This window comes from Elephas maximus, chromosome 10 (assembly GCF_024166365.1).
Source record: "Elephas maximus indicus isolate mEleMax1 chromosome 10, mEleMax1 primary haplotype, whole genome shotgun sequence".
Taxonomy (NCBI): domain Eukaryota; kingdom Metazoa; phylum Chordata; class Mammalia; order Proboscidea; family Elephantidae; genus Elephas; species Elephas maximus.
In genome coordinates this window covers 93,856,187-93,878,688 of record NC_064828.1, presented here as the reverse complement: position 1 = coordinate 93,878,688, position 22,502 = coordinate 93,856,187, and the positions used below count along the sequence as shown (strand labels likewise).

Sequence of the window (22,502 nt, the reverse complement as noted above, 5' to 3'; positions counted from 1 at the left end):
GTCCCTGTGAGTTGGAATCAACTCAATGGCAATGGGCTTGTTTTTTTTTTTTTTTTTTTGGTTTAAAAAAAATTTTTATTTTTTATTTCAACCTTGTTATCTTCATAATAGGAGTCATTTTTTTGGCCCTTCCTTTTGTTCAATTTTATCTTATATTTAAAAAATTATTTAAGACTATGTGTCGATATAAAATAAATTTCGGTGATGAAAAAATCCAAAACCAGTGTGCTCCTTTGGGCCTTGTAGTTTCAAGGTAATTGTATATTTTTCCTCATTTTCAAACCTAAGGAAAATTCTTCATTAAAAAATATGAAAAGTATAAAGCATTATTTGATACATTTTTCTTCTCCTTATGGATTAAGCCTTTTTTCTTACCTAGGAGAGTCTATGGTGTATTTCACAGTAATTTCTTTTCTTCTTTTTGTTCTTACCCTGATAGATTCTGAAAGAAAGGGATGAATCGAAAAGCCAGCTTTTTGCGGCATTACAGCAAATAGACAGTCTTCGAAAGGAATTGAACGATGTCTTAAGCAAGCGTGCCCTTCAGGAAGAGGAGCTTGACTGTAAGGAGAAGAAGCTAAATGATGTTAAGTCTCATCAAGCAGACCTTGAACAAGAAGTCAGGGATTCCCTGGATACCATACATAGGCTAGAAAGTGAATTGAAAAAGCAGAGTAAGCTTCAGAGCCAGCTGAAAGCTGAGAAAACTCACCTGGAGGAAGAAAATGCAGCTCTAAAGAAGAGCCAGGCTGAGGATAAAGCTAAACTTCTAGAGATGCAAGAGTCTGTCAAGGACTTGAGTGCCATCCGGGCAGATCTTGCTAACAAATTGGCCGAGGAAGAGAGAGCCAAGAAAGAGGTGCTGAAGGACCTTTCTGACCTCAAGACCCATGAGAAATCCAGGGAGGACGAAACAGCTACAATCATCAAGCAGTTAAAGCTAGAGCGAGACGTTCACCAGAGGGAGCTGAAAGATCTTACATCGTCATTGCAGAGCGTGAAAATGAAACACGAACAAAATATCCAGGAGCTGATGAAGCACTTTAAGAAAGAAAAGAGTGAGGCTGAGAATCATATTAGGACCCTGAAGGTACCCACGTTGAATTATCCTGATGATACTGGAGGAATTTTTATGGTGGCTCATGAAGTTAATAAAGCATAAACGTTTAGAGATCTTTCTGTATTCCCAAGTACTGAAGGGAAGATAAAACTAACAGTAAAGAGGCTTATTCATGCCTGTTCGGCCAGGTCGAAATGAGTTATAGCAGCCACCTGGGAGCACCTATTTCAGAGCACTGAAGCCCTTTAAAAAGAACATTTAGCAATTTTGGGAGTTCAGGAAAGGCAGAGGTGGCAGTAAGTTGTGGACCTGAAACGTGCCCGCATTCAACATTTATGACCTCCTAAAGGCAAAGACTTGTCAAGGCCACAGAAGCCTAACCACGGTCCTTATCAGTATGGTAACTAAGGTGGATCAGCTTATGGGCTGTGTAAACACAAGGTTTTTGAGGTTTTAACCCTTCTTTTCCAAATCAAAGTTGCTTGAGTAAATGCCTAATTGAGATTTTCCATTTGGGGAAGTGTTTCTAAGGTCTTTTTTTCTAAGGTCTAATGGTACTTACCACAAATGGTATTGGCATTATTACCATGCAGGAGAATCATTTCATAACATGAATCTCAGGAGCGTGATAAATCTGTCCCTTTTTCTGCTTTATTTTTTCTCCATAGCCCTTTTCATCACATGGTATAGATTCCATATTATTTATTTTTTATCTCCCTACATTAAAATGAAAGTTCCACGAGGACTGGGATTTGAATCGGTTTTATTTACAGGTGCATCCCCAGTACCTACAACAGTTTCTGGAACACTGTAAATATCTGTTGAATAGACAGATGAATGGATTGATCTTCAAAGGTTAATCATAATTGTTTAAAAAAAATTTTTTTAATTCCTTGAAAATCAGCAACTACCTTAAAAATGTTTGTGATAGAAGTTGAAGTCAAATTATGTTGAAATAGCTGACATTTGTAGAGTGCTTTCAACTATATCATGAATCCTTCCCCAGTCCCATATAATCTTCAGTTCATAGTAGTTTTGGGATCACCAGTTGGGGTGGGTAGGGCAGGGCAGAATGGAGGCCAGAAGAATAAGTAAGAGACCTTTACTATATTTCCTTGAACCTAATTCACACATCAGTGTATTACTAAGAGAAAAAATATTCCTATGAAACCATGACATGCTATCAATTGTAAGGTAACATCCCAAGTCAGGAATGGTAAAATAGGAAAAATATACATCGTAATATTGATGAAATATGACATAATAGTCCTTGAGAGTTGATGAGGATGTAATCAAAAATAAAATCAGGGTTATGGAGAAGTTGATCTTATATAAAATAAAATATATATTACTTTTTGACTGATTGGTGTGGCAATAATAATAATACTAGGAAACATGTTTTTAGCCATTTGTGTTGGTCACTGATCAGGACTTTACATGTGTTACTCATTTAGCATTCACATCATTAGCGCAGATTGTATAATATTATTTTTTTTTCCTGATGGTGAAACCGAGACTCAGGAGATTAAGTAACTTGGCCAAGGTCTTAATAGCTGGGGAGTAGTAGAGGTAGGATTTGAATCCAGGTAGTCAAGTGCCTGTGTTCTTAATTACTTTGCTGTGCTGGACAGAGTGTAGAATCAAGGATTACTAGGTAATGACTTGGGTAAGTACGTGGATAATGAGACTATGTGCCAAGATAAAGAATATAGGCAGGAGAACAGATTTGGAGAGAACAATGCCAAATCCAACCTTTTCATGTTGAGTATGTGCGAACAACAGTAAGCTTAAGGATGAAAAATCTAAGTAGAACCGTTTGGTACATAATGGGTCAGGAGTTGAGGGAGAAACTGAAATTAGAGTGAAATATTTGGAAGCTAGTTACCTATAGGTGATAGTTGAAATCACAGGATTTAGATGAGATCATCCAGGAAGAAAGAGAGGGCAGAGGATAAAACGCCAGGACACCAGCAGTTCCAGCAAATAAGAATATAGAACCATACAAGAGGCAGGAGGAGAGCCTCCCCGCCCCACCCCACTTCCTCCTGGTGCCTCTTTCCACCCCCGACTTCTCTCCTTTAACCTTCAGATAGGACCATATTTCCCTTTCTCAAACGCATCTGAATGTGCCACTTCCTGCTCAGAAATCTGGATTGATTGTTTACCGCCTCTGGAATGAGGTCTCCACTCTAACCCAGCCCTTCTCGAGATGGCCTTATTTATTGCCTTTTATGCTTCCCAATATTCCTCATACACGTGTACAACCACTCCCCGAATTTTTCACTACGTGTTTTCCATCTGTATATGACCCTTTCCTCCAGTCTGCAGGAAGAAACATTCTGCCTAGCCCATCAAAGCTCAATTAATTTTTTACATCTTTTACGAATCCTGAGGTTGGAATACATCTTAACTGAGGTTGTTATAAATCCTTCCATCCTCTGTATTTTCATTGACCTTGGTTAGTATTTCTAGTATAGCACATTTAGGCTGCCTTGTATTATGGTTAGGAGTCCCTGGGCAGTGTAAATGGTTAATGTGCTTGGCTGCTAACTGTAAGTTTGGAGGTTGGAGTCCATCCAGAATCACCTTGGAAGAAAGGCCTGGGGATCTACTTCCAAAATATTAACCATCGAAAACTATGGAGTGCAGTTCTACTCTGACACACATGGAGTTACCATAAGTTGGAACTGACTTGACAGCAACTACGTTTTTTAAATTTTTATTTATTTTTGTATTATGGTTTGGTGTGTGTTCACGTCTCCAGAATGGCAGGTGTCAGGTCTTAGCCGTCTTTTAGTCCTCTTATGGTGTATAGAATAATTTCCTGTATTTACAGAAGATATCCAATGAATGTTGGGTTGAAATGTTTAAAAAGCCAGAAATCAGAGGATTTGTTTTTTCACTTTTTCTGTGATCTCTCTGGTTTGGATCTCTCCATGTAATATGGGAAAATTGATTGTCCCCATCCGTTTTTTAAAGGAATTACTATTCAGTATAATGAGATAAAAGAGCTTCATGAAATTACCTGCGTGTAAAGAATTATAAATATTCTATAAATATTCTGAAAGGTTTAGATTTTTTCCCCTAATTCGGAAAACCGGTGTCCATGAGGGATGTTGCAGATACTCTTTAATACGACACAGAAGCAGCAGGGGAGCTAAAAAGAGAACCAGGGATTGTGAGAGTCCAGCAGTTTCCTTGCAAGTGAGCTTAAACCGAATGAGTTACTCATAAGGAACAACCCCAACCTCATGCTATTCTATACTTTTTATTTATATTTATTAAAAGGATTTGACAACAGTGGTCATCACAGGAGATTGTTATTGTTGTTAGGTGCTGTCTAGTTGGTTCCAACTCATAGCGATTCTATGTACAGCAGAACGAAACACTGCCTCATTCTACACCATGTTCACAATCATTGCTATGCTTGAGCCCATTGTTGCAGCCTCTGTGTCAATCCATCTCATCAAGGGTCTTCCTCTTTTTTGCTGACACTCTGCTTTACCAAGTATGTTGTCCTTCTGCAGGGACTGGTCCCTCCTGATAACATGTCCCAAGTACATGAGATGAAGTCTAGCCATCCTCACTTCCAAGGAGCACTCTGGCTTTATTTCTTCCAAGACGGGAGATTAGAATGCTGAATTATGCACAATAGGGCTTTGAACAAGTAGCTGTATAGCTCTATAAGTATTTCTGTGGTTTTTTTAGCCTTGTCTTAGTTTATTACTTTTTCTGAGTCTAATAAGCTCTGGTATGTTGCCATATTTTTTTTCCTCTGGAAAGATCAGCTATATTTTTACCCTATCTAGAAGTACCCATTTAATACTTATTTTTAAAATTAACTGTAAAGTATTTTTATGAAACACTCTAGCTATTAATATTTGCAGAATATTTGGTTATTGATCATCTCTTCATATTTTCAACAAAATCATTTTGTAGCATCATTTGTTTGGCATGAAAAGACCCCGGAATGGAGTTCTGTCCTTTTGCCACCTACTGACCATGTGATCTTAGACAAGTTACTTAACCTTTTTTGGACCTTATCAATAAAATGGCAGTAGTAATGTTTTTCTCTGTCAGGGTTGTTGTGAAAATGACATAGCTTTTGAATTCTCAAGTGATATGAAAACATAATAATAAAAACTACAACAATTTGTAAGTTCTTAAACTCAAGCAGGCATACAAATGCTGGTAAACATTTAACAACCAGCTCTTTAGGGGAAAAACCCTGCTTGGTAGCATCTGCCATTTTCATGGTGTAAATAATCACATCATGACTGATTTCAAGCTGTCAATGAGACATCATTGCACTGGGGAGGAGTTGGGAGGAGATGAGCACAATTGGCTCTTGCCAGTCTCCTGAGCCAGCCTGAGCACGCTATTGACCTTAGGAGGAGACCTAGGCTTTTTACAAGACATAAAGAAAACACATTCTACTGAAACTTAAAATTGTAATTGGGCAATGTTCCTAATGAGAGACTTTATCTTGTGAATTTATGTTTGGGTTGTAAATACAGGATTGCTCATTAAAAAATCAATTCCTTTGTTAATTCGAAGTGGCATCAAGTCTTAGATGACTTTTGTGCAGTGAATAAAATATAGATTTTTGTCTAAAACTCACAAAACTTTCTTTCAGGAGATTGCTTCCGGTGATTGTATTCCTACTTAACTGATTAAATGTACATAATAAATTTATAACATTGGTATAAATAAATTTATAACAAAGAAATATATGTACAGATATATTTTAGGCATTAAAACATGTATTTTGGACAGATTATATACGTAATTGCAATTAACATTGCAGGTTACACCCATATGGTTTTTAAAACCATATGGTATATGTACCTTTTGAGGATCAGTGGAGTGGAGTTGTTGAAAGCATGGACCTTTGAGCCAGATTTCTTGGGCTCAAATCCTGTCTCTGCATTCAGCTACTACATAAAACCCATCATAGTCGAGTCAAATTTGGACTGATAGCAACCTAATAGGACGGAGTGGAATTGCTCCATGTATGAGAGGAACATACTCCTTAGAACAATCAATCACATGAGATCAAAAGGGCAACTTTGGACCAAAAGCAAAGTTGAGAAGGCAGGAAGGGGTAGAAAATCAGAATGAAAGGAAACTGGGAACCTAGGACGGAAATGAGAGTGCTGACGCATTACAGGGAATGAAACCAATGTCATGGAATACTTTATGTACAAACTTTCAAATGGGAGCAATTCCCCACCTACCCACTATATACCCTTGGGTAAATTACTAACTTCTCTGTGCTTCAGTTTCAAAGGGGGAAACGGTAATAGTACCTACCTTGTCAGGTTGTTGTGAGGATGAAATTAGGAAAAAACAGTGTTCAAAAAGGTCTTAAAATAGTGCCTGACCTGGCATACTGAAAGTTTATGTTGTTAATGATATTTTGAAATTCTGTAACTTCACATACCTAGGAAATCTTTCTTGAATCCCATATACCAAATAGATTATTCCTAATTTTTTTTTTTAAGCTGATTCTGGCTATATTGCAAATAAAGATAAAAAAGAACAGGTACTTTATTATGCAGTTGGTGTTGAAATAATCACACTTAAGCTCTTTTTCATATTAGGTTATTTGTAATGTTTTGACTGCTACAGGTTATAATCCTTTTAGCCCCACAAAGATGGTATAATTAATTATGTTAACCAGAAAGTACACAGTTCTTTCATAATGACCAGGAGATAGGTAAAATGTTAAGCTCATTTTATAGATGAGAAAATTGATCAGTCAGCACTATCATCTCATAGTATTTCCTTCTTGGGATGCTTCCCTAATAACTCCTTCCATTCTCAAGCCAAATTGGTGTCCCTTTGTGGGTTGGCAAAATACCCAGCTTTCACCTTTATTAAGCACTTTTCACTTTTTCACATGTTGTAGAAATTCGTTGTTGCATCTTCAGCACCTAGTACAGTACCTATCAGTAAATGCTCAATAAATGCTGTTGAATGATTGAATAAATGCAAAAAACATTTCCTTTGGGTGTATTTTAATGTTTGTATACGAATGTTTAAACCAAAAACCAAACCCGTTGCCGTCTAGTCGATTCTGACTCATAGCAACCCTATAGGACAGAGTAGAACTGCCCCATAGGGCTTCCAAGGAGCGCCTGGTAGATTTGAACTGTTGACCTTTTGGTTAGCAGCCATAGCACTTAACTACTACCCCACCAGGGTTTCCTATAAATGTTTAGAAAAGGCAAAATCTTTAAGTATTTTTCCCATTGATACAATGTGTAATTTGTTTGGTATATAATTTGGCTGTGGCCAGTGGACTTTTTTTGTTCTCTTTCTCTCTTTTTTCAGGCAGAAAGCTTAGAAGATAAGAATACAGCTAAAGTCCATCTCTGGCAGCTGGAGAAGTTGAAATCACAGTGTGACAGGCTGACACAAGAATTAGCCCAGAATGAGGAGGAGAACAAAAAACTGAAGCTAAAGTATCAGTGTTTGAAGGAACAACTAGAAGAAAAGGTAAATATATGAATGGATTCTAATTTAAAAGACTTAATTGAATTTCTTCTACTATTTCTCCTAGAACATACTTGATGTGTTAATAAATGATAACTGTAGTCCTTTGTAGGAAACTTGTGACAATGGGAAAAATTACAGTTTATTAGAATGCTGCACTTTTTTTTTTTCTTTTTATTGTACTTTAGATGAAGGTTTCTAGGAACAAACTAGTTTCTCATCAAACATTACACACATTCTTGTATGACGTTGGTTAACAACCCTGTGACATGTCAGTACTCTCCCCTCTTAACCCTAGGTTCCCTGTTACCAGCTTTCCTGTTCCCCCCTACCTTCCAGTCCCTTTCCCAGGGCTGGTGTGCCCCTTTAGTCTTGTTTTGTTCCGTGGGCCTGTTTCAATCTTTGACTGAAGGGTGAACCTCAGGAGTGACCTCATTATATTTAAGCCTTTGATTCATTTTGGGTTAGTTTTTGTATATAGTGTGAGGTATGGGTCCTGTTTAATTTTTTTGCAGATGGGCATCCCGTTTTGCCAGCACAATTTGTTAAAAACACTGTCTTTTCCGTATTTGATGGGCTTTGGGACCTTCTCGAAGATCAGGTGACCATGCTGCTATTAGGTGCCGTCGAGTCAGTTCTGACTCATAGCGACCCCATGCACAACAGAAAAAAACACTGCCCGGTCCTGCCCCATCCTTAGGATCGTTGCTATGCTTGAGCTCATTGTTGCAGCCACTGTGTCAATCCATCTCGTTGAGGGTCTTCCTCTTTTCTGCTGACTCTGTACCTTACCGAGCATGATGTCCTTCTCTAGGGACTGATCTCTCCTGACAGTATGTCCAGAGCATGTAAGACACAGTCTCGCCATCCTTGCTTCTAAGGAGCATCCTGGCTGTACTTCTTCCAAGACAGATTTGTTCATTCTTTTGGCGGCCCATGGTATATTCGATTTTCTCCACCAACACCATAATTCAAAGGCGTCAATTCTTCTTTGGTCTTCCTTATTCATTGTCCAGCTTTCACAGGATGCAATTGAAAATACCATGGCCTGGATCAGGCGCACCTTAGTCTTCAAGGTGACATCTTTGGTTTTCAACCCTTCAAAGAGGTCTTTTGCAGCAGATTTGCTCAATGCGATGAGTCTTTTGATTTCTTGACTGCTGCTTCCATGGGTGTTGATTGTGGATTCAAGTAAAATGAAATCCTTTCAGTTCAGTAATGAGTTTTATGTGTGTTTTCCTTGATTTGTTTGAGGATCCTGTATATGTCTTTTGGATTCCTTATCAGGTATTTCTATTACCATTTCTTTTTCAGGAAGATTTTCTGCCCTTTTATTTTGCTGACTTGTTTGAGCCATCTTATCCTGTTTCTTCATAGAATTTGTCATTTTTGCTGCCTTCGAGGCATTAAGGTGTTTATTTATTTATTGTATGTATGTTTCTTTTGTGATTTTTTAAAATTTGTTTTGATGTATCTGGAGCTTTGTTCTCTTTAGAATCTTTCTTCCTCTGTATTATTATTTGCTGTTGTTTGTGGTTCTGGTCTGTGTGTGACTTTGGTTGTGTCTGTTGGGTGGGTGTGATTTTCTTTCACTAGTGGGAATGGTGGGTCACACCCATGTGTGAGTCCTCTGTGATTAGGCTCGTATGTCTGCCCTTAGAAGATTGCAAGGAGGTGGAAGATGAGTTTTTTTCCCTGGTATTGGGTGACAAGTATTGTGTGATCTGTCTCCCTCCATGGCCTTTGTGGGATCCTTCCGCTTTGGTGCTGGCAGTTAGTGCATTCTCTGGTGGTCAGGGCAGGTCATCTCTGTATCTGCTTTGAAGGGGTGCTACCCAGTGGATGGGGTAGGCTTGCTGTTTGTTCACAAAATGGCATCGAGCAGATGGTGTAGTATCAAGAGGTTTTAGTCCAAGTGCAGATGGCCTGCAGGAACTGTTTGGATGTGGGATGTGTGATGTTGCAACCAGGTAGATATTGGATGAGGGCACTAGGATCTCCAACTCATCATTTGTCAGAGACACAGATGGCGCCTGTCAGGATGTGACTAATGTTACTGATGAGGTGATGTGTCTGTCCTGCTGGTCAGTGGGGTGTGGGTGCAGGGAGTGTTCTCACTCACGCTGGGTTGGGCGCTGTGTGTTTGCACTGCCTGTTGCTGGGTAGTCAGGACCAGGGTGCATGGGTCACTGGTTACCGGGTGGGTGGGATGGTAACTTGCACCATCAGTTGCCAGGCAGGCAAGGTGGCAGGTGTGGGGAGGGGGGATCTCATGCCTCTGTTCACTGGTCTGTTGGCAGGCATGTACACTGCCAATTGCCAGGCGAGTGGGATGGTGCAAGGATGGGCGGAGTGGGCATGAGCCTCTGGTCACAGGTCTGACAGCATGGGAGTGTGCACCACAGATCACTGGGCTGTGGAGGGAGGGAGATCACACTGCTGGTTGCTGGGAGGCAGGGGTTTGGAAGGGGCAAGCATGTTTCTGGCGTGGGCAGCGGGTCACTCCCCACAGACTGCAGCCAGTGATCAGGACTTAACTCCAACGAAATGCGAGGACGGGGTCCGTCTAGAGTTGGGACAGGTTGGGGATCTCTATCCGTCGCTCCAAGGATCCTCCACCCTGCCAGCAGCACCCACCCAAATAATCAGGGACTGCTTCTGGTGAGTAGTTCTGTCCCTATTTTACAGCTCCCTGCCTGTTCTGTGGTTATCTGGATCCCTCGGACTCTCGCCTGCTTTCCTGCACTTTCCCTCCTTAGATCTCGTTCTTGTTGTGCTCACCTTGCTTTGCTCCGAGTTTGTCTACACAGTATCTCTGTCTCCTACTGGGGATTCCATGAGAAGTTGCCTTCTTGTGCTCCACACCCAGGAACGCTGCTTGCTTTGTCTCAAGATGGCCATGCTGCGCCAGGCAGGCTGGCAGGGTGCCTGTAGTTTGTAAGTCTTCTTGTTCCCTGTTTTCATTTAATTTCTTCTTCCTTTCAGTGTTGCATCTAATTCTTCATCCTTCCATTTGCTGTTCTGGTTTTCCAGATTGCCATCTGTATCTGTTTCACTTAGTTTCTTGGTTCTTTGCTGTATGAGGATGGCATGGTGTGTATGACTAAGCCGCCATCCTGAGCTGTATCTGTTTTGTGTCTTAAAATAATCTAGATGAAAAGTGGAAAAGAAAAGAATTACAGTTTATTGAGGACCTATTATGCCAACTGATTTGCATATGTCTACTCATTTAATTTTCATGGCTCTTTGGGTTTTTTTTTTTTTTTAACTAGAAGATTATATTAACATTCATATATTTTTTATTTATATTTAAGGAATAATGTATAAAAATTTTGATTTGTCAAAATCATTTGTGCTTGGCTTAAAATCAATATTTCTTCACGGATTCATGTGTGATGTTGCAGATACCTGTGCATTATTGTACATTTATATAAGCGGGACCTTCACCTTGGAATAGAGTTTCAAAAGTCAGTGATTTTATTCATTGCTGTGCATTGAGCACCTACTATGTGTCAGACCTAGTGCTGAATCCTGAGGTTTAGTGTACTGATAAGACACAAGTCTGCAATTGTTGAGCACATAGTGGTTATGAGAACCCCTTTCAGTTATTAAAATTATTTAGTCAGTCTTGACACTGTGTACTGATGCAGAGAAAAGGTGGTACCTGAAGTCTAAAATGGTGAATAATCTTAAAAATACACAAAGGTATGTACACACATCAATATATACAACTTACATGCTTGCTTTTCTTTAATATTTACGTAGTGTATGCATAATTGTTACGTACTGTGGTTTTACTTAGTTCTTTCTGTTGCCCAATTTGTTAGTACATTTAGCTATTAATCAAAAAGTTATTGGGTCGAGCGATCTATAGATGTCAGCTACTATTGTGTCAGCTCCAGCTCACAGTGACCTTATGTATAACAGAATGAAATGTTGCCTGGTACTGTGCCTTTTTTTTTTTACTGTGCCATTTTCATGATCAATGTTAAGTTTGAGTACATTGCTGTGGCTATTGTGTCAGTCCATCTAATGGAGGGTTTCCTCCTCTTTGCTGACCCTCTACCAAACATGATGTCCTTTTCTAGCGATTGGTCTTTCCTTTTGAGGCGTCTAAAGTAAGTGAGCTGAAGTGTCACCATCCTCGCTTCTAAACAGCACTCTGGCTGTGTTTCCTCTCAGACTGATTTGTTCATGTTTCTGGCAGTCCACAGTATGTATTCAGTATTCTTTACCAACACTTCACTTTTAATGAGTCAATTCTTCCTCAGTCTTCCTTTTTCATTGTCCATTTTTCACATGCATATGAAGCGATTGAAAATACCATGGCTTGGTTGATTCACATCTTAGTGATCAGTGTGACATCTTTGCTTTTTACAACTTTAAAGAGGTCTTTTGTTATCAAATTTTCCCTGTATGTCATTTGATTTCCTTACTGCTGCTTCCATGGACATTGACTGTTGATCCAAGTAGGATGAAATCATTGACAACTTCAACTTTTTTCCTATATATCATGATTTTGCTTAATGGTCCAGTTATGAGGAATTTTTTTTTCACATTCAGATGTAATTCATACTGAAGGCTGTAGTTCTTGACCTTCATCAGTAAGAGCCTTTATATTTGGGAGGTAGTTTATAGCATTAGTTGTTTAGAGCAGGACTTTGAATACTTTTCTAGCTGTGTGACTGGGGAAGTTGTTTAAGACCTAAAGCCCCGGTTTTATCATCTAATATATCAAACAGGTATAATAATTTGTTATAGGCTTAACTGTGAAAATGTATGTAAAGTTCTTGGCACTGTATCAGGTATCTAATAAACTATCAGTTAATGGTAGCTGCCATAATTTTATTGTGTTTCCAAGTATATGCTGATAATGGTTCAGTCAAGCCATCAACCAATCAGTAAGTATTGATTTACTGCCTATGGTGTGCCTAAAAATGTGTTAAGTAGTTAAGGGCCAGGAAACTCGGAGTCAGGGATTACCCCAGAAATATGCTGACTGGAAGTTCAGAGCCAGACTTTGTTGAATCATTTGAGACAGATGGTCTTCAAAGGCGGTGTTGTCGTTAGGCACTGTCGAGTTGGCTCTGACTCATAGTGACCTTATGTATAACAGTGTGAAACAATTGCTTGGTCCTCTGCTATCCTCACAATCATTGCTATGTTTGAGCCCATTATTGAAGCTACTATGTCACTCCATTTTATTGAGGGTCTTCCTCTTTTTTGCTGACCCTCTATTAAGCATGATGTCCTTCTCTAGAGATTGGCCTCTCCCTGACAACATGTCCAAAGTGCGTGAGATGAATTCTTGCCATCCTTGCTTCTAAGGAACATTCTGGCTGTACTTCTTCCAAGACAGATTTGTTTGTTCTTCTGGCAGTCCATAGTGTATTCAACATTCTTTGCCAACACCATAATTCAAAGGTATCATTTCTTCTTCAGTCTTCCTTAATCATTGTCCAGCTTTCCCATGCATATGAGATGATTGAAAATACCATGGCTTGAATCAGGCACACCCTAGTCCTCAAAGTGGCATCTTTGCTTTTTAACACTTTAAAGAGGTCTTTTGCCACAGATTTACCTAATGCAATACATCATTTGATTTCTTGACCGCTGCTTCCATTGGTGTTGATTGTGGAGCCAAGTAAAATGGCTTGACAACTTCAGTATTTTCTGTTTATCATGATATTGCATATCAGTCCAGTTATGAGGATTTTTTTTTTTTTTTATGTTGAGGTGTAATCTGTACTGAAGGCTGTAGTCTTTGATTTTCATCAGAAGATTAGAGGTACTCTTGTGAAAACAGCTAACGGTTCTATCAGCAGGTGATTCTAAAAAAAAAAAAAGCACGTATTTGTGTGTGTGCTAAGCAATCAAAACAGGTGGGCAAATTTATAATTGTAATTTTTTTTTAATTTAAGGACAGGAACCATATCTTGTTCCTTTTTCCATCCACAAGACCAGACACAGAGCCTAACACATAGTAGATAATTTACAGGTAAATTGTGGAAAAAGAGAAAGAGGAGTATGTGTGTGTGTGCACACACACAGATGTGGATATACACATACAAATATGGATATATCTCTATATCTACCTCTCTCTATATGAAGATATATATACATATATATATATATATATAAACGTTGGACAGAAGGGAGGAAATGAAAACTAGCCAATAAGACAAAAAGTATGCTTTTATTGAAGGAAATTTCAATGACCTGTAGTCCAAATATTATTTTTTAAGCAATGCCATGTACAAAGGAGGTTTATAATGCAGCACTGCTGTAATCAAAATGGAACGCTTTTGTGTTGACTTGACACGGTAGGTATTCTTGCATTACCCCCACCCACAACATAAATATGGGATACTACTTAAACACCACTAATAAACACACCCCGGTTTTTTTTTTTTTTTAAACACCCTGCTCTATTATTTTGATTTCATTCTTTAAGCCTTTGTTTCTTGTCTTGAACAGCCTTATGACTTGATAAATGAAGAAATGTTAAAACTGCGTCAAAATTCATAAAGTTTAACACCACAGACAATCAGTGGCAGAAGATTGTTGTGAGGTGTATATATGTACAGAAAAACTAATTCTAGCATATTTTTCTCATGTATTCGGTAGTGATATGTGATAATAAAATACATTTTTCCCAACACCTTATGTTGCTTTGTCAAATGTCATTTTTCAGTTTTAGATGACAAAAACAACAAGTATTGTGCAATCCCCAGAATTTTTACATATGTATTGAAGACTTAATTACGAACGTATTACCAGGGAAAACTCTCATGAAAGATTACAGGAAGAATTTTTTATCAATGGAAGTATCATTAAAAGTTTTTATTCCTTTTGCTTAAAATTTTAAAGGAAAATATTTGATTCTTCTTTCGTTCCAGATGGATCTTATTAACCTTTAATTCAACTGGCGTTTACCTGGAAACTCATAATACTGTTTATTCTATCAGAAATATCTTTTTATTGGTTTACTAGAATCTGTGAATCAGTGAGAGCTTGTGAATAATTAGATCATTTTTGTTCAGCAAGGCAACATCCAAGTTTACATAGCGGAATTTTTAAACGTCTCTGGATCCAATTTTTAAAATATTTTTTATTAAAATAGGTTTAAGTTTATTAATGATACTAGCCTTCTTTGTAGAAATTTCCAAATAGTTTTGTAATATAAAGAAAAAAATGATTTTAATTTTGGACATATTTGCATAATATTTAAAAATATTTGGTTCCTAAAATTAAGGAGTCCTGGTGGCTCAGTGGTTAATCATTTGGCTACTAATCTAAAGGCTGACAGTTCGAATCCACCAGCCACTCCTTGGAAACTCTCTGGGGCAGTTCTACTCTGTCCTGTAGAGCCACTAGGAGTCAGAATTGACTGGATGGCAGTGGGTTTGGTTTTTTGAAAATTTAGAAAATGTTATTTTCTAGGTTATTCTGTTTATACCATATATATTGTCTTGATCCTTATGTTTAACCTAAAGCAAAACATAACAAAGACATTTCTTTTAAATGTTAGTGGAAGAATGATTTAATTTTACTGATTGTGTTTATTTAAATATGCAAGAAAAGGAGAAATTATAAGTATAGGTAGTACATGTCTCTTTAAAAGGGAGCATTTAAAAATTATAAAACCGTAGATATTCATTGTGGAAGATGTAGGACAGTAGTTAAACCAGCAGCCACCCAGTTGCTTCTGACTCATGGCAATCCCATGTGTGTCAGAGTAGAGCTGTGCTCTCTAGGGTTTTCAGTGACTGAACTTTTAGAAGTAGATGCCAGGCCTTTCTTCTGAAGCACCTCTGGGTAGATTTGAACTACCAGACTTTTGGTTAGTAGCTGAGCACATTAACCATTTGTATCACCCAGTGACTCCTAGATACCATTAAAAAAGCCTGTTGCTATCGAGTTGATTCTGACTCATAGCGACCCTATAGGACAAAGCAGAGCTTGCCCCATAGGGTTTCCAAGGAATGCCTGGTAGATTCGAACTACCGACCTTGTGGTTAGCAGCCATAGCTCTTAACCATTGCACCACTAGGGTTTCCTAGGTACCATTAGGAAGATATAAAAACTCGCCTGTAATCTTATCACCTAATTTTTTCTTCATTCAAATTTTGGTAAAATTTATCCAGAAGTTTTTTCTATGCACATAGACTCAGATCCCAATTGGTATCATGTACTGTGCACAGCTTTATATTCTGAATTTACACAGATCATTGAATATGTTTCAAAATCATTTATTTGCCACCCAGCCTGGTGAATGTTGCTCTCTTTTGCTGTTAATTACATTATTTGTTACTTTTCCATTTTAAAATTATTGATCAATTAATTTTTTTCCTGTATGATCCAGTACTTTCAACATTTGGAGCTGTCGTATGCTCTTGTTACTATTCCAATTCTAAGCAGATTTACTAAAATGTGCTTCTTGCTTATTGGCACCCAAAGTCAGAGGTAGCTCCTCCCCGTCTTTCACTTTTCCCTCTCAGTTACCCATAGGTACATCCATATGAGGAACGTCCTCTGCTACAGGACCTGCTGTCCTGTAGATACACGTGCCCTTTAGCTAACTAGCCTTATCAAGGTTTGAAGAGTCTTCAGTGGTTTTTCCGTTTTCCTCCCTTACAAAAATCTATGTGGTAGCTTTGGATTTTAACAAGCATAGTCACAGAGTTTACAATGCAGCATTGGACTATTACGGCAAATGTATTTCTCAAAACACTTGTCATCAGTGTTCTAAAGTGAAAAAGGACCTGAAACATCATCATCTCCCAATGCCTCATATTATAGATAATTCTGGCCCAAAATGTTAGCTGACTTGTCCAAGGGATCCCAGCTGTATGTTGGTAGAAATCAAAATAGGACTTGGGTTTACCGATCCTATATTACCATTGTATCAGATTTGATAAGAATCATTTACAGCCAAGACTATAGCTTGTATGAGTCATTTACTTTTCTCATATAATATGTGCTTGTTTCAATAACAGGAGCCCTGGTGGTGCAGTCTTACAAGCACTTGGCTGCTAACCGAAAGGTCAGCAGTTTGAACCCACCAGCCGCTCTGCAGGAGAAAGATGTGGCATTCTGCTTCCGTAAAGATTAACAGCCTTAGAAATCCTGTGGAGCAGTTCTCCTCTGTCCTACAGGGTCGCTATGAGGCAGAATCAACTTGATGGCAGTGGGTTTGGGTTTTGATTTGTTTGAGTAGGTACACTGAGTTCCTTTTAGGGGACCTTATTTTCTACTATAAGCTCCTTGAAGAGGTGAGAATAACTGTGACGAACAACTAGGAGACATCTGAAAACTGCAAGTTGTCTCTAGTTTATATTCATGGGAACTTAAAACATCAATAAGTTGAATAGATCAGGGTTCATAGATATGTATTTTCTTTCTTCCCATAAAAGGTTTCATTTGAAACATCTGTGAAGTGATGCCTAGCAACATATTGTAAAGCTGTAGCTATGTTGGGTGAAACATTTTAGGAGTAGTTTTCTTCAACAAAAATGCGGACCTTTCAAAAATTGTAATTATAATTCATATTTTCAAAGTATGTTTACGATAATCATCTTTAGATGTGGTGAAAACTGATGTTGAGAGAATATAGTGACGTGCCTAACATTGCATAGATCAAAGTGGTAGAAACAGGTTGTTGTTGTTAAGTGTCTTTGAGTTGGTTCCAACTCATAGAGACCCCACGTACAACAGAACAAAACACTGTCCTGTTCTGTGCCATTCTCCCAATCATTGCTATGTGTGAGTCTATTGTTTCAGCCACTGTACCAATCCATCTCTTCATTGAGGGTCTTCCTCTTTTTCAGTGCACCTGTGCTTTACCAAGCATGATGTCCTCCAGACACTGGTCCTTCCTGATAACTGTGCGCAGTATGTGAGACGAAGTCTCACCATCCTTGCTTCTAAGGAGCATTCTGGCTGTACTTATTCCAAGACAGATTTGTTTGTTCTTCTGGCACTCCATAGTATATTCCATATTCTTCGCCAACACCATAATTCAAAGGCGTCAGTTCTTCTTTGGTCTTCCTTATTCATTGTCCAGCTTTCACATGCATATAAGGTGATTGAAAATATCATGGCTTGGGTCAGGTATACCTTAGTCCTCAAAGTGACATCTTTGCTTTTTAACACTTTAAAGAGGTCTTTTGGAGCAGATTTGCCCAATGTGATATGTTGTTTGATTTCTTGACTGCTGCTTCCGTGGATGTTGATTGTGGATCCATGTAAAATGAAATCCTTGACAACGTCAGTATTTTCTTGGTTTATCAAGGTATTGCTTATTGGTCCAGTTGTGAGGACTTTTATTTTCTTTATGTTGAGTTGTAATCCATACCGAAGGCTGTGTATAGTCTTTCATCTTCATCTGTAAGTGGTTCAAGTCCTCTTCACTTTCAGCAAGCAAGGTTGTGCCATCTGCATATTGCAGGTTGTTAATGAGTCTTCTTCCAATCCTGATGCCCTGTTGTCCTTCATATAGTCCAGTTTCTCGGATTATTTGCTCAGCATACAGGTTGAATAAGTATGTTGAAAAGATACAGCCCTGATACACACCTTTCTTGATTTTATAGCATGCAGTATCCTCTTGTTCTGTTGGAACAGCTGCCTCGTGGTCTGTGTACAAGTTTGTTGTGAGCACTATTAAGCATTTTGGAATTCTCATCCTTCACAATGTTGTCTGTAATTTAGTACAATCCACATGGCCAAATGCCTTTTCATAGTAAAACACAGGTAAACATCTTTCTGGTATTCTCTGCTTTCAGTCATGATCCGTCTGACATCAGCAATGATATCTCTCGTTCCAGGTCCTCTTTTTAATCTGGCTTGAATTTTTGGCAGTTCCCTGTCAATGTACTGTTGCAACCGCTTTTGAATTATCTTCAGCAAAATTTTATTTGTGTGTGATATTGATGATACTGTTTGAAAATTTCCACTTTCTGTTGGGTCACCTTTCTTTTGAATGAGCACAAATAGGGATCTCTTCCAGTTGGTTGGCCAGGCAATTGTCTTCCAGATTTCTTGGAACAGACAAGTGGCACTTCCAGTGTTACATCCATTTGTTGAAACAGCACAATTGGTATTTCTTTAATTCCTGGAACCTTGGTTTTAGCCAATGCCTGCAGTGCAACTAGGACTTCTTTCAGTACCATCAGTTCTTCATCACATGCTACCTCCTGAAATGGTTTAACCTTGACCAATTTTTTTTGGTACAGTGACTGTGTATTCCTTCCATCTTCTTTTGATGCTTCCTGCATCATTCAATACTTTGCCCATAGAATCCTTCAGCATTGCAACTTGAGGCTTGAATTTTTTCTTCAGTTCTTTCAGCTTGAGAAATGCTAAGAGTGTTCTTCCTCTTTGGTTTTCTAACTCCAGGTCTTTGCATGTTTCATTATAATGCTTTACTTTGTCATTTCAAGCTGCTCTTTGAAATCTTATGTTCAGTTCTTTTACTCCATCCTTGCTTCCATTCCCTTTAGCTCCTCTACATTCAAGAGCAACTTTCAGAGTCTCTTCGGTCATCCATTTTCTTTCCTTCCTGTCTTTTTAATGACCTTTTGCGTTCTTCATATATGATGTCCTTCCACAATTTATCTGGTCTTCAGTCATTAGTGTTGCATGTGTCATATCTATTCTTAAAAAATTAGATGGTTCTAAATTCAGGTGGGATATACTCAAGGTCGTACCTTGGTTCTCGTGGACTTGTTTTAATTTTCCTCGGCTTTCTTCACCATTGTTGACCCTGCTGTTATTTGAAATATTAGTGTCATAGCTTCCAGCGTCACAGCAACAAGCATGTCATCACAGTACAACAAGCTGACAGATGACTGGTAGGAAAACAGGATAGCAGCATAATTTCCTTGTATTTTTCCCCTTTGCTGTCATTCTGCCAGTAAAATGACTCACGTTTTTGTTTTTCCTTGGGTTGTTAACACTGAATTGAAATTCAGAGTTAGTACCACATACTCTTTTATTTTTTATTCTAACACACATTTTGGAATAGGAATCACCAATGATTTTGTTAGAAAAAGATAATTAAAACCTGATATTTCCATAAAAGATATCTGTGAGAGGAAAAAATGAATCAGTATGTTTTAATTTCCTGTTTTGGTTTGAATTTGACCATCTGCTTAAGATTGCTGTTTTTTGATGATGTGGAAAAATATATATGATTGTCAGATGTCTGTTCTATAAAGTGTTCCCTACTTTGCAAAATAACGGTTTCATGTTTTTAGCTGAAAGCTATTTGATAGTAGCCAGCAAAATTCTCTGATTTTGGATTTCTCCAGAAGAATGGGAAAGAAATAGACACAAGTGACCTGTTGACTTCCAGCATGTACTTTAATGTTTACAACTATAGTTTAGTCTACTTTTAGTCAGACTGTGCTCTTCTTTGGTGGTTTATCTATTTTAAGTTGTGTGAGTAGATTAAAGCTGTGGCTACCACATGTTAATTTGGAAGCAATTTTAAACCAGACACTCTGAACACTAACTAGAATATTATGAGTAATCTCCTGTCGGATTCCTGTCATCTTAAAAAAAAAAAAAACAATAAAATTATGATAAAAAGTTCAAATTGAAGGTAATTTTATACTTTTTTTGGTCATGTTCAAAATTATTTTAATTGAGTCATTTGTGGTTTTTCAGTCCAGAGTAATTCTTGACTTTTAGAGAATTGACTGAAACATCAAAGTGCTTATCATGTATGAAACACTATGTCAGACATGAAGATACAAGTTTAGAATGCAAAGGTGGATATAACTATACTCGTGGGGAATGGGGTGGGCATACAAGTGACTGTGGTTGAGGGAAGGACAAGAAATAATAGCTTAGAAATACATTTGATCTCTGTGTTCCAAATTGGAACATTGGTGTGGAGAAGCCATTTCAAACTCTGTCCCATTGGCAATGACTTCTTTACCAACATTTTCAGTCTAAGAGGTTGTTTTTAAATGAGTTCCAGGGGTGAAGCCAAAGATGGCCAGTGTCAATGGCCCCTGACTTGGATTTGATTGAGAAACCTGCCGTTTTAATCCTTAACTCACTGAATGAGAACTACAAGGGCTTGGAGAGGAAAGCAGACCTGTCGGGCACGTTCCTTTGCAATCCTGTGCTATTAGTTTATTTATTTTCTTCTCCAATTGTGAGTAATCTCTAGTATAGGTAGTAGGCTAAATAATGATAGGGTTTAAAGCCAAGGGCGGTAGACCGTATGAAAAGTTCTATATCACATTCTGTTTCAATGATTTGATGGAAGTTAAGTGGTCTTAGCTGGCTTTAGTAGAGTGTCAAAGGGAATATAAGATGTCCAAATTTGTTTTAATGAGTTCTTCTTCCATCAACATTTATAGTTGATATGGTGCTTATTGACTGAATCTGTAGTACTGTTTAATATTGAATGAGCAATACTCCGTAAGTTTTAGGAAAAAAATGGAACAGCTGGGAAGGGCTTATCGTATACAAGACTATTACACATTAGTATGTAGAGATTAATTTTTAAACTTTTTGTTTTATATTTTTTCGTTAGAATGAGTGCATGCTTAGGCATCCTTTAAAAAAAAGAAGAGGGAAAGAAACTCTGATGATTTTTAAAGATACTGTAAAATTATTTCTCTTGAGATGAATGATAAATTTTTGTCTTTTGAAAATTAAACAACATTCTTTCCAAATACATAGTGTGAAACTCTAGTTAGTTTCTTTGCCCATGTTTTGTTTCAGAACTAGAAATGCCTCAAAAGTGGCTGATTTTAAATAATGTTATTTCTGTTTCCTGGCATTTGACTTAGAGAAATACGTAATAATTACAGATTGGTCCTAAAATTTAATGAATGCATAAAATATCCTTTGGAAGGTATTTTTGTTTCCAACTTTGAATATTAATTTCTAGGAATTCATCCAATACCTAGTCTAACACCTTTTTATTATGTTGCTAATGATCTTTGTATTGCTCAATATTCTTCCAGAAAAAGATACTAAAAAGGCTGAAGCCAGAATAATTTCCTTAAATAGGGATAAAAGTTTAATTTTGAATTTCCAGTTTTTTGTTTCTGTTTTGTGGATAACTTTTGTAAGCCTGCCTAAGACTAACTTATGGAAAGTCAAATCTTTCACACCCAAGCTTTGTATTTAACATGTATGAAATAATATAGTCAGTGTTCTTATTATACCACTATTTTTTTCTATTAGCTCCACTGTTTTACTAATGCTCCCGGTTCTTCATCTTAACACACTATTAATCATAACTTCTTCCCCACCTTTGAAGGAAATAGCGCAAAGCACTTACTTCTAGAGGAGAAGGAAGAGCGTATACTTAACTTCACAGAATAGTAGCATTTTTATTTTGGGAAACCAATTGTGTAGTAGGAATTACAATGCTTTTTTGTTCATTAAATATATATAAACATCTCATTCTCTCACACGCAACCCACCCCATATTCAACTCATTGCAAACCTTGTTGTCTCTTAAAAATTTACCTTGAATCTGATTACTTCTACTAGTTCCACTACCACACTCACTTTTGTGCCTTCATCTTGCCTTGAAGATTACAGTAGCTTGATTCTAACAAGATGACTGCCCTGATAAGCTTGCTAATTAATTTGTGGCAAAAACAAACTTACTGAGACAAGAAGTTATTTGATCAGAAATTCTGTTGTTTTCATTGCTGTGTAGTTGAGCTCATAAGGAATTTGCTCAAAAAATGCTTGTGGGATGAATGAAACATAAAAGGATATTTATGTTCCAGAACGAATTATTGATTTACTTCTGTGCGAGGCACTGTAGTAGGGGTTAGGATATTTAAAGGAAGAACAGTAACATCCTTACTTTAGAAGAACTCACAGTGTGATGAGGAGACAGACATAAGTGACACACATAGTAGTAAGTGCTATGGCAGAAGCTTGTATAAAGTACCATATGAACACG

At 37.8% G+C, this 22,502-nt stretch overlaps 1 protein-coding gene across 10 annotated transcripts in view; it reads left to right on the top strand.

Annotated features, from left to right (window-relative positions):
• The window catches only part of CEP128 (centrosomal protein 128), a 523,299-nt gene that overhangs the window by 184,152 nt on the left and 316,645 nt on the right, over nt 1–22,502 (top strand). For all 10 annotated transcript variants that reach the window (XM_049899763.1, XM_049899764.1, XM_049899760.1 and 7 more), the window contains 2 exons: nt 440–1,090; nt 7,397–7,561. In XM_049899763.1, the coding sequence (XP_049755720.1) occupies nt 440–1,090; nt 7,397–7,561 (816 nt within the window). The remainder of the gene's footprint in view (nt 1–439; nt 1,091–7,396; nt 7,562–22,502) is intronic.